General features: G+C 35.9%; 1 protein-coding gene across 6 annotated transcripts in view; it reads right to left on the reverse strand.

Moving 5' to 3' along the window:
- LOC121859968 (CCR4-NOT transcription complex subunit 3-like) overlaps positions 1–13557 on the reverse strand; it is a 99258-nt gene that overhangs the window by 15916 nt on the left and 69785 nt on the right. For all 6 annotated transcript variants that reach the window (XM_042356943.1, XM_042356945.1, XM_042356946.1 and 3 more), the window contains one exon: positions 6453–6662. In XM_042356943.1, coding sequence (XP_042212877.1) covers positions 6453–6662 — 210 coding nt within the window. The remainder of the gene's footprint in view (positions 1–6452; positions 6663–13557) is intronic.

Below are 13557 nucleotides of genomic sequence, written 5' to 3' on the forward strand. Positions count from 1 at the left end.
CCACACTGTGACACTTAGAAGTGCCATTAAAGAGGTGTAGGCTTCTTTATCCTGAGCACCTTCAAAACCTAGCAGACAGTGTTCCTTGAAGGCTTAAGAACTACCTGAAGTGTAAGGGAATGCAACAAAATACTAATTGATGGCGTAAGAGCTACCGGGGTATTTTCCTTCATTTATATAACCAAACCATAAAAAATGCTTTTTTTCTTTCAGTTCATTGGCCCCCTCATGTCTCAACTTTCCACACAGACTGTACAGTGGTGGGGACTTTATGCTTTCACCCTGACTGGAAAATGACACATATCTCCAAGTACGTACCTCGATTTTTCAGGAGCTACAACTGCACTGAAAATATATACCAACTGCTTGGAACTTTTCCAGTTACAAGTGACAGACGTCCTGGGAACCATGGGCCAGTATATGCAAAACTTTTCTGCTAATGACAAAATAGTTCTGTTAACTAGCAGTAAAATGTAAAAGTGTATACACAAAGCTTAACTCGCAAATTTTTACCGCACAAATAGTTGTTTGTTAAGTACCGCTAAACAGCGCGAAGGGTAGCAGGAGTTCATCATATAAAATGATCTTATGGCTGAATAACCTCAATAAGATTATGAAGATTAATTTCAATATTTATATTTATATACATTTTGATCATTAAAATAAAAAGAAAATCTAATCTATGCAGTTTGACGGAAGATATATTAACCAAGGATAGTGATCGGTGGCTTGGCCTTACTGTGCTGTTTGTAAACAAACCCTCACACACGCGTTATTGAGGAGCGGACAAGATGAACATCACGGAAATGGAAGCTTCAACCCCAAAAAAGAAAAGGAAGCCCAACTGGACAGCATACCAGACTTTATTATTGGTAGTTGCCATTGAAGAGAAAAAGTTAATATTGAATGGCAGCTTGAAGGCTTTCCTGAATAATAAAGACAAGAAGAGGGTATGGCTGGAAATCAACAAGAGAGTCAATGTTGCTTTCTTTGAATTTCTCTCTGGGTGAGTGAGAACTTTACAAACTGACAAAAAATGTTTGGTTAAGTTAGTGCATTCAGTGTCCGAGTTATAGTACGGCTGAACGGTTCTTAAATCATCACTGCTACACAGTTGCATTCTTCCAGTCGCTAAATAATGCAAGGTTATGATCACTTTCATCTCTGGGGTTAGAGCCCTATTCCTCCCAATTCTACTTTGTAGTGTTTCCCTCACTAAATCAGTCACTGCCATGATACCTGCACGGTCCAGTCGGTATCGCACGATGGGTTCAGAAACACTGTATTCATTAATACACCTCTCCTTTTCTGATAAATGCGTTGCCGCCGCTGATGATGTTGGTTCGTCTTGGTATCAACAAACAGACAACTATTACGGGACTTAAAAGTGCTCCCGAGGTCTTTTACCTTCACAGAACTATGAATGCCCTAAAAGTTTTGTATATGTACTATTAGTGTTTAAAAGGAAAATGTCAGCCTTAACAACTGTTTGTTAGCACTTAAAAGTTTTGTGTATACCGGCCCTGGTTACCAAACTACTGTACTATGGTAACTTAACTACTTTGCATAAGTTACACAAATCACCAAAGATGAAAAAACACACAAAGTAGAAAGCTCTAACATGAGAGTTGTCAAGACAACTACAGGGGTGGATAGCTGGACACTGAATGATTAAACTACACAACTCATATTTACTAGTAGATTTGCAAAATTATAAGCCACCCACCCAAGGGAGGGAGGGGGGCAAGTTGAGATGTAGCTTAATATAGATTACCAAGCTTGGGTTGGTGGTGTTGAAGTTTAGGGTCAGAAGAATCAACCCTCCCCATTTACTGGTACTGAAATTAATTCGCTGTAAATATTATTCTTTCAAAATGGTATTAAGATTAAAGAAGCAAACAGTTATAGGCTTTTACCATCAGTCTAATAATTTTATGTAACTGGAGAATAATCCATACCATATTTGGTGAATATACAGGACTACTTTAATATTCACTCTTGTTATATACTGTACGAAACAAATATCAATACGGTAGAAAAGGAAATATATTCCTGTGAATGCCAGAGCAGTACAGTATATATGGCAATCATCAGTAATAAATATTCACAACTGACATTAGAAAACAAAACATCAACATTCCAATATATATATAAATGTTTCTTTGAGTATACAATAAATGTTTTCTCCGGCCAGTATAAAAAACAAAACGTACAGTACCATAAAGGTTTTACTCTTCTTTAAATTAGCCGTAATAAATATTCACAATTACAGTTATGAAAAAACATCAATGTTCCACATAAATATAAAGGACAGTAAAACTGATCTTATCAGCATGAGTCAGGATGCCTTCACCAGACAACTACAGATAATTTACTTTTTGAGGTTATTATTAAATTTATTTATGGATTATTAATAGTACTGGATAATGATATGATAATTGACCAATAAAATTAAAAGGATAAATATTACACCAAAATATGAATGCAAAACAAATAATGGACAGTAAGCTTGTGGCAAGAAGTAAAAGGCTAAAACTAGCATTTATGGCTCACAGGTGAGTGGCCACAAGTAACACTACAGATGACCGAGTCTTTCTTACTTGTCTCGGAGAGTCCTCACTGACCAATATGTTCTTATTCACTGGCTTTATCCACCACAATACAATTATTATATTTTTACAAAGTAAAAAATTCTCTTATTAACACTGTAGATATACCCAAATTTTATAGGTGACCATGAAATATTTCTTTGGTACAATAAGAGTTAAAAGTCTTGACCTCCAGTTCATGGTGGCATGGCCGGGAAATTAGGGAAAAAAAATAAATTTCTCTTCATTTTGCTGTGGTCAAGTGTTGAAGTGAGTGTCTTTAGATAGCCCAGTCAAGGGCCGATGATTGTAAGAGGGAGCACTGGCAACATATTCTGCATTATCTTGAAAAGTTTTTATTTACTGTACTGTACTTGTATTTTTTTGTGTCTACAGTGGTAAAATAATTTTTCCAAAGCCTTGGCCAAAGGGTTAAAGTGATGGTTGGAATCGAAAACTCACCCTGTGGATTAGAACTGAGGGCAGCTTATAACTGTGCACATACAGGGTATAGTACAAATAGTATCACTGAGGAGCTTGGTATAAGAAGGAATGCATCTCAAGGTATTGACCTGGTGATCATGAAACCTTACTGGTTCTTGTAGCAACCACTGTACTAGGGAGACTCAAACATTGCTCTGACACTAGTTTACTGGTTGAGGCACTATTTACAGCACTGACAGATACAATGGACAGCATAACCTGGCTTGTGAAAATATTCTAGCAGAAGTGTCAAATCTCACAAGTTGATAACCCTTAACTATGTGGTACATGCTGTGCAGCATAGTGGTTTTTGCTCTGAAAATTGTCTTATCAAAATGGATCACAGTGTAAAATATTCTGATGAGCAATCAACAGTAAAATTTTTTTAAACATCATCTAGCTTCTTGGGTCCTGGTTATCCATGTTAACCCAGAAATATCAGTTGACTACATTAAGTTATGTTTACACACACTGTGTATGTCACACAAACAAACTCACTAGAATGTTTGTTTTACTTCTTAAATAACAAAATTATCAAAATATTATTGAATACATATTATAAATAAACTAGAATATTAAATATAGTCTACTTAAAAGTTGACAGTTCCCTAAAGCTAGGTACATGAGTCTGTTGAAGTTCCAGAAGCTTCTATTAAGTTGCCACATTTGCCAGAAGTGGAGAGTTCATAAGCATTTATTGTCTAATTTAATAAACAGCCCAATATGTACCTTGATTATATTTATATTTATTTGTACAGTACTAATAATACATTGTTATTGTTCTTTCCACATAGTTTATGAAATTAATATTGAACAAGTTAAACCAAAGATTTGAGGTAACTTATGCCTGATGTTGCCAGTTCTCTCAAGGCCCATATCTCTGTATCTTTACCTTTGTTTGTGTATCTTTATATCTATCTTTACTGTACATCATTTACACACACACACATTCAGTCATCAAACTGTGGACTCTCTTTACTCTCACATGTCTCAACAGAATCCAGCCTCATTATTCACACAGTCTTTGTTATTCACTCACAGACACAGGACTAACTCACACCAATCAATAAGAGGAGAACATCTCAACCAATCAAGGTGTCATGTGTGAGTGCTGGTGGCTCTGGTCCCCCCCCACCCAAAACATATTTTCTAGGTTGTCTCTACCAGTCATCCCAGATTTTGTATCTCCTGGGATAAACTTTCTAAATTTGTTAGTGTGCATTGTTGGAGAATGTCAAGAAAGCAAGGAATAATGAATGTTAGCTTGAATGTATACAGAATGGAGAAAATGAAAGTGGATGTGTCATGCAAATACAACAATGAGTGATGAACTGAACAATGGAGGGACAGAGGAAAAGAAAGTACAGGTCCACAATCCCTTATCCGAAACCCTTGAGTCCAGATGTGCTTCGGTATTCAGAATGGTAGTACGGTACATATACCGTAAACAGGCTGTATTATGGTAGCACCCTAGCAGGGTCTATTGCAGTACCCCGCAAACAAACACATTAATATTTCTGCAACGAACCTTATGAATATTCACACGGTGGGATAAATAAAGACTATAAATAGTACAGTATTACAGGTTATTTGTACAGTACAGTAAAGTCACTAATGGCAAAGAAAAAAAGCAAAATGGATTGGGAATGCCAAAGTATATGTGTGCACTCAAGGAAACAGTGTCATTTATTTTATTAAGAATATGTACAAAAGATTCATTATTGTTTATTACTGAATATGTATTGTATTTGATTTAATTAATCTTTATATATACGAAATGAACAATACAATTCATCAATACTACGCAGAATATTAAAACATACAAGAGGAGACGAGACGGCATTGTTTTTGTTAGTGTTTACACCCGCGACGATGGTTCTACATAAGAAACAGAAGAAAATAAGACCCTGGTTGTAGCTGTAGTAAAATTAATGTAAAAAATTAATATATATGTTTTAAGTAATGTTATTTAATATTAATAAATGGAACAATAGAAGTAGCTAACCACTACAGGTAATGGTAAAGAAAAAAAAAAAGCGAGACGGATTGGGAACGCCAACGTATGTAATTGCGTACATGTGAAAACATAGTCATTTCTCTACATAAGAAAACGAAAGCAACACTTTTTACTGCTCATAAATGTTTTAAATAATACTTACGAATGTAAAACAAAAATTCTACTCACCAATGGTGGTAAAGTATAAAACGTAAGGACAGCCAATGAATGTTGTGAGAGTTTTTACTCAGATGACGAAGTCATCAAGTTCAACTCTGGCTGAAGCTGTAGGTTCAACTCTGGCTGAAGCTGTAGCAATGTTTTCCTATTTTTCATTAGTTTATGGTCATCACTGTCAGTGTAAAACTTCAACAACTTGTCTTTCTGTTTCTTTAAGTCATATACAGTGGTAGTTCCCACACCATAACTTTAGTAAAATGCCGCACAGGCACACCATGATCAAGCTTCTGTGATATCTCCACTTTCTGTGCTATCGATAATGAGAGATGTTTCCTTTTCTTCTCACTGTTACCTGTAGGGGTATCTGAAGCTCTTTTGGGCATTTTTGCAGTGAAATTAAACAAAATTGCAAAAAAATATCAGAGAGCAGCAGGTGCAGGTGTGACTAGTAGCAGCACTGAGACACAACTGATGCCTCACACTCGCCGTCTGGCGTGGGTCAAGTGCCGGTAGCATCAGGTCATGTTCGGCGTCACTCGGGGTATGTCGTGCGCACGAGTGATGCTCCATGAAAAAACTTTCGGTGTTCAGAGGTTTTCGGTTTTCGGAATTGTGGATAACAGATTGTCAACCTGTATTGTAATAGGCACTCTGATAAAAGGAATTAAATTAATGGATATAAAGGGCATTTGTGGAGTTGATACTATAATATAGATGTACTTTACTGTAATGTATCTGGAGAGAAGAGGAAGAAACAAATTAAAAAGGTCATAAATGGTACACACACCAGTCACCCTGCATTATAGAAGGAAATGCACTACAGAGAAGAAAACCTCAGGATCTTTAGCCTATCAACAAAAGCAAGGAATAAGTTCAAATGTCCACAAATACAAACTGGTACACACATCCTTTCTATTTTGTTTATTTTTATGCTCTCAGTCATATTCTCTTGAAATATGATATTTATTCTGGGAAAAATAATCAGACAGTTTTGCAGTCACACAATAGATGTAGTAATTATGTAGTATACTGTACAATGGTTATATTTACTCAAAATCACATCAAACCCCTTTTTTTTACCCCCCCCCCCTCCAGAAAACACATTATTATAGTTTTAACAGACATCACCAACACTGTACAAGTATAAAGTGTATTAGAAACTTCTAAGATCTATATTGTGAATGAGAAAAAACAAATAAACTGACCTGCTCATATTCATCTGTGATTGCCTTTGGCTCTTCATGCCGCTGGAACCACATCATGTATTTTGTATGGAATCTCCAAGACTGTTTCTTTAGAGCTTTAGCAGCCAGGTACTGGGCTTTGGTGCCTTCCATATAATAGAAGATAAAGAAGAGAGTTTCTGTTGACAGTCGCTGGAAGAAATCAACTGTATCTGACATTGGAGGTGAGACCTGTGGAAAGAGATGAAGAACATAAGTCTCCTTGCATTATCCAAATGTCTCTTGTTCAGATTAGTAGAGTAATAATTCTTTAAATTACATTCAATACTTATTTAATATACAATACCGTAATACCATAAATTATAATAAATTTCATCCCTTCAGTATTCTATATTTTGGAGAATAAGACAACTCATCTTACTTCGTTTCTGACTAATTAATGAACTAGTGGATTGATCCTATAATCCCAATTTGTAAGCCACCTTGGGTCAGATGACAATGCCCATTGGTACTAACCCAAGGACCAGTGAAACTTCACTGTTGATCCCATTACCCTGTAAAGGCCTCTTTGAATGGAAAGGTCACCATTAAAAGTAGTAGGTTAGAGTTGTGACACCACAATAACAGAGTGTCTTCTCTGTCTACTGGAGGTTCAGTCTCAGTAACCAGCAATACTAGGCTAAAATACTGTAAATTGACTACCAGGAGAAGGGGATATTGTCGAGTCATCTGATTCAGTCATGTTCATGAAACAGGATTTCTACATTAGTCCTTTATTTATGATCTAATGCTTGGCTCAGACAACTTGTGCAACTAAAACCAAACGAAAAAAAAAAGGAAAAGTGAAAAAGAGCTCCAACTGCTAGAGTGGTTCAGTATGCCACTACTACAGGCAGGGCCAAAGGATCTAGTTCCCAAGCCTTGCAAACTCCATGAGTTCCAAACAGCCCCCAGGAGATAGTGTAGGCAACAGGAGTAACCAATCAAAAAAAATGCTTAGTTCCTCTTGAACCACGATGATATCATTAATCTCATGGTAAATTTATGCAGATCAAGCTTAAATGCAGTACGCATCCTTTCCGCACCTTACAGAAACAAAGTTTAAATGTCCAGAGCCAAAACAACATACAGTACTGCACCAAAATATAACAAACCTACACTAAGTATAACCCAGTACATCTGTCATTATTCTCACTATAACTTTCATGGAATTTACAATAAAAAAAATATCAAGTGTGGTGAGTAGCCTTCTCTCCACAGGTCATAATGTGTTGGGGAGAAAGAGACTATGTTGTACAGTAGCAAGTGTCCTAGTTTGTCTCATAATAATACTGTAGTTCTTGCACGAGTCCCTCCAAATGTGTGTAATTCTCCCATATATTTACCTCCCCATATTGTATCGCCAAGTTTCACCAATGTTTAGTAATGTAGTCAATACTTTATGCTAAACGTGGAGAGCCTAAAACGTCTTACATATCGACCTCTTCTCCCCACCATGTCCCCCCCACCTGGCTAACCTCCCCGTCTCCTGCTATCAGCCATTCTCCCAATTTCCCTAACTTCTCCTAGCCCGGGGTCTTCCCTCAGTCACACGGTCAGCGTAGAGGATGACCTATGTCTCTCCACCCTCACACTCTACCAGCCTCCCTTTAGCATTAACTCTCTCTCTATCCCTCCACCAAATTCTTCATCCCTAAAGACCAAGTTAAGATCTGTTACTGTGTCATGGTAAATATAGTGACATTAAATTTAAAGTAAAACTCACGAGTGAAGCTGGAATTACGTTTAGGAAATAAATAATAGAGAAAGTATATATACACGTCCAAGTTAATGAAAAGAAACAAAGAATTAAGAGGTTGGCTAATTAATAAAGAATCTATATGAAACACTGAGAATATAAAGAAACAGAAATAAAAGAAGCTGGTAGAATACTGACTTGAGACCCGACACTCACAAAATAAACATATACAAAAATCGAGAAGAAATAAATTCCTGTACTGTATATAAAGAGCTGAGAAATGAAGACTTGGGAAGACTATAAAATGGAGTTGCGATAATTAGTGAAATACAAATTCAAGTTCTTATATTCGCGAGTACCTCTATTACTACACTTTTGTTTCTTTAGCTTTACAGTCAGATATTCATAATTTGCAGCTCAATGTTTATTTACATAAGAAACCACAAAAGTTGTAGAAATATCATTTCAATGCTCTAATGTGACAAAAATAAAGAAAATATAATATTGTAAAAAACTAAAAATAAGAAAAATTTAGAGGAGGAAGTGAACTGTGTGAGTTAGAGATGGGAGGTAGGGCAGTTGAAGTGTCTGGACTTGGCAGAAATTCCCCTTTTCACTGCTGAAGGCTCGGTCACTCCAGCGGCCCCGTTAAAATTACAGTACAGTACAGTACCCTGTATTCAATTTCACCACACTTCCTATATTATTTTGGTTCATTTGATACCGGGTTAAATAAACAGTATAATAAAACAATCAATATTTTGTTGTCCAGCAGCCAAATGGCATTACTATACAGTATTTCTGTCTTTTATTTTATTTATTGATATTATTAATATTTATTCCTCATATACTGGTATGTAATATTTATCTTATTCTTAAAACATTTTTATTAGATCTGCCATAATGTAAATCATTAGACTACAGGATGTACCAGTAATAAAAATATTAACAATTTTGTGATTTTATTAAAATTTATTAATACAATAATAATATCCTTTGAAATTAACAGCATCCCAGCTGCCACTCTGTCTCCCTTAGCAATGGTTGTTGCTATGGCGATCGTCGAGCATGGGGTTAGCGTCCCTGAGACTGGGACACAGTGTGTACACTAACTGTGAATCTTTTTTATTTTATTTTTTATACTTTCATTATTGCTATTTATATGATTTCGTTATTACTGTTTATATGCCTACAATTTGAAGTTTTGATGTTACAGTGTGCCATTAAAGCTATTTTTAGGGGTGAATCTAGTGAAATTTATAAATAGGAGTTGGTAACTGGTGGAAATTCAGTTTCAGGTGTTGGTAACACTGTTCATCATGTCAGCTGTTGTGGTGGTGATCAAGGTTCTAAGCACATTGGTGTGAATCTTGTCTAGGTACAAAATATGTCTAGGATTATACCCAGTACTGCATTTCTTAAAAGCTAGTGTCAAATTATACAAGTGGTATATGAAAAACTTAGACTTTTTTTGCCAAAAAGTCAGGGGTCGAACTATACACAAGAATGGCTTATACTGTACAGTACATGATTATTTGCAGTATACAGTAATAGTGAAAATATGCTGAAAAAGTTTTTCTTTATTTTTTACTGTCAATATTCTTACTTATTCCATTAACTTATTTCATTATTCTTTTAACACCCACAAAATTATTGAGTCTACAAATAAGCTGTGTCATTATTCTCTTACAGACACCATATAACTTCTTCCTCAAACTCACTGAGGACAAGTAGATGTGTCTCAACCAACAGCAGTCACTCAACCAGTTGCCTGAATGTTCAGTTTCTCCTCATGTGGTCTCATGTACTGCAGTATGTAGAAATTAATTAAAACAAAATTATTCTGTATTATTAAATACTCTATACTAATTACATAAGAACCTCTATACACCGGAATTCACTTTTTTCAGACTCTCTGAGGTGCTACGGATCACCCCACAATTCACCAGAAATATTGTCAAAAGTTCATAAAATTCAACAACAGTCCAGACAGTGGGTGTTTTCATATGGCAGTTGGACATTTGTACATGGGTGTCGCGTGGCACATGCCTCAGTCTGCGTCCCAGGCATGGGGACAAAGTCAAGTCCTCTGGCTTCAAAGCCAAAGCCATTGGATGTCACAAAGCTGAAGCAAAAGCCAGACATTAAAAAGTCATGAAGCCAAAGCTGAAGCCAGTGCTGTGCACTGTTAACATAGTGAGCGAGGGCTAGGACGATCAGCTGTTCACGCTACGTAGACAAAAGACCAGGAAATGAATACAATGCAATAACTCATCTGGGGTTGAGTGGGATTCTTTTTTCAGAAAGTTTATTTTATGATAATGTCTCATTAACCTAGCACCAAATGAACCTTAAAACAATCAGGAAATTACGGTGAAATTGTATAAAGACGTGTTAAAGGGGTCCTGGTGTATCAAGGTACTGTACTACATGTATTGTATGTACAATAAAGGGGTAGAGCTTTAGAGTGTGTGGAATCTGTAAATTAAGAATAGTTTGGGAGCGTGGATATTGTCAGCAATGCTTGAGAGAGTGCAAGTGTAGTGTCAACTGATTGATGACATTATAAAATGGAAAGCATGTATTATACAATTACCCTCCCAATAAAGGACTAATTCATGCAAGCCTTGTCTGTAATTGGAAGGATTCTGTTAATGTGAGGGGCTCCCCCCCCCCAAACCCGACCATCAAAACACACATCTTGTATGGTAATGAATACTGTACAGTACGTATATATAAATTATACTTACCTGGGTTATTTCCTCTAAGCACATTTCATTAATAAAAATATTACAGGGAAATACATATTTCATAAATCACTATTTTCAATTGTGTCATTTCAAATTACTGTCGTTTTTTAATAACCCCAAATTTGTACACCGCCGTCACTATTTTCAGAAGCCTCTATAAAAAATTTTCTCCACCATATCAGGAGTGAGTTAAATTCTGTTTTCTTGGTATACAGTACATATTACCAAGCATAAATAAGACTTTGTTCAACTTGCTTTGTTATTTAATAGAAAAATAATGCAGTAAATAAGACTTCTCCATGGGTCTGTCTACAAGGTTGCTGTGACCACCTGCTTAACTGGTTAGTTTTTTGTATTTTCTTGACATAATGTTGTCAGCCTTTGTTTCCTTTGATAAATGTGTAACAATTCAACAATGTTTACAGAAATGTTTAGATTCCTCATTAACAGTACTGTATATAAGATGCACCATTGTGGAAGATGCGCCGCCAAGCATAGCAGGGAATATCTTGAGGGGATATAAGCAGCTTCAGCTTCCATGTCAGTACTATTGAATCTTACTCAGCCTTATATCTTAAATTATCTTATAGTAACAGTTCCTTTACGGTTTTTCTTCCCTGGGGAATAATTATCACCGGAGTGGACATTTTCATCTAGTTCGGTTGGGGTTTCATGAAGTTACACAGTAGATGTAAAACTCTCAAATTATAAGACACAATGACAACATGTAAACTTTGTTTATGCAGTACATATCAATGACAACTGATTTGTACTTGTTCAAGCAGTACGGCTGCAACTACAGCATTAAAACATCAAGCTTCAAAATGTGGAACACATTATTCATCACATTTGTTCAAATATAAATACAATATTCATTTCACAAAATATATAACATTCTAGGTTACCAGTAAATTTACACAATTACCATTACTGTACAAAACAATGTTCCATAGTCTGGGTGTACAGCTGAAACACAGTTTAAATCTCTCATTTCTAATTAAGTAACAAAACAAGTTCAATAAAGCCATAATATTTGAACATATAAACCATTATCGTTTGTTTTTCCATTTAATTGTTATTAAAGCAGATAATATCTTTGGTGTAATACTTTGTACAGGAACCCTCACTATCACTATCTTATAAGGTGGCTGAGGCAGAACTGTAGCTGGGATGTATCAATACTTTGTCCAAAACACATCCACAGCACATTGGTCTATTGATCGCATTGAACAAGAAAGAGTTGTATTTTGTATAAATTGGCCTTAATACAGTAGGCATTTAGATATTCTAGGGCATTTTGCAGTACAGTACACCATATACTGTACATGCAAGGCAATATTTTTTTTCCCTTAATATTCTTATGCTATTTTCAGAATAGTTATATGATACAAGCACATCACAACCATAACTAGTTCTGACACATCAAGGGTTTAGAATGTACTGGCAGGGAAATAGCAAAAATCCTTAGTAAACAAATATTTGAGTTTCATTATACTGTACGGTACTGTATTTAGGTTACATCTACTGTACCGTCCACCAAACATAAGTTGCATAACACGAGAAAAGAACTGTCGCAACATCAAAGAAAATTGTTACAAATAGACAGTTAAGCATACTGTACTTTGTCCTAAAAGATCTGGCAGCACTGTGGTTAAGGACCAGAGTTGCCAGTCACCTGGCTCTGTGTCAGCCTTCTGGGATCATCCTTGCCAGCACATTTTAGCTTACAGGTAGTTTATACTAAATATACAGTATTATGTGTTTTATTTTGTGAATAGTGTAATATTGGAGGGTGTTATGATATATAGTTTATCCCCATTTTGTTAACTCCAGAATTTTTTTTTTTTTGTATCTCAAAATCAATTACATATTTTTTTATTCCATTAGTGCAAATTTCTGGAACTCGAGCTTTGGTAACTTGAGGAATACCTGTTACACAGAATAAAACCTGCTTAGAGTGGGAAGAATGTAGTACAAAGGCTTGGTGCTGAAAATCCACTATGGCCAATGATGACTAAGGAAAGTTGCTTTCACAACAAGACTTATTCAGCTCTCAGTCTTAACTGGTAAACTTCTGCCTCCCTGACGGTTTGGGGTTACAATGGGAGAGAGATACTAAATTATTCAATTTGTACCAGTCTTCAATGGTGAGGGTTATCCTCAGTTTCAACCCAAAATCCTAACAGGTAAATAAGTGAGTCTCCTTGTATCCTGCCAGGCTATAAAATACTATTCTTACACATCTGCAAAACACTTATCTTACTTGCTTGTAAGTTTCTGTACATTGCATAACTACAACAAACCTCATTATACCGGTCTTGCTGAGGACTTGAAAAATATGCCTACCTTTTACATCTCTTCTATTAACTCTCATTTTGACTTACTTACTGAACAATATATAATAAGTGAAAGTGGGTCCCATTGGGATGATGTATTGTTAAGGGCAATGTTACAGCACACTTTATTCTACACCTTAGTACCATCACTCCCCTAACAGAAGGTCAGGTACTCACTCCAAACTGGGTAAATCAGGTAACCTTAAGACTTGCTACAATACATTATATTTATCCATTAAGATTAAGTCTCCTGCTGCAGGCATTTTAATCTGCACAGGCAATGGCAGGCTTTATCTGTGAGG

The sequence above is a fragment of the Homarus americanus genome, unplaced genomic scaffold (genome assembly GCF_018991925.1).
Source record: "Homarus americanus isolate GMGI-L3 unplaced genomic scaffold, GMGI_Hamer_2.0 scaffold38393, whole genome shotgun sequence".
In the NCBI taxonomy this organism is placed as follows: Eukaryota; Metazoa; Arthropoda; class Malacostraca; order Decapoda; family Nephropidae; genus Homarus; species Homarus americanus.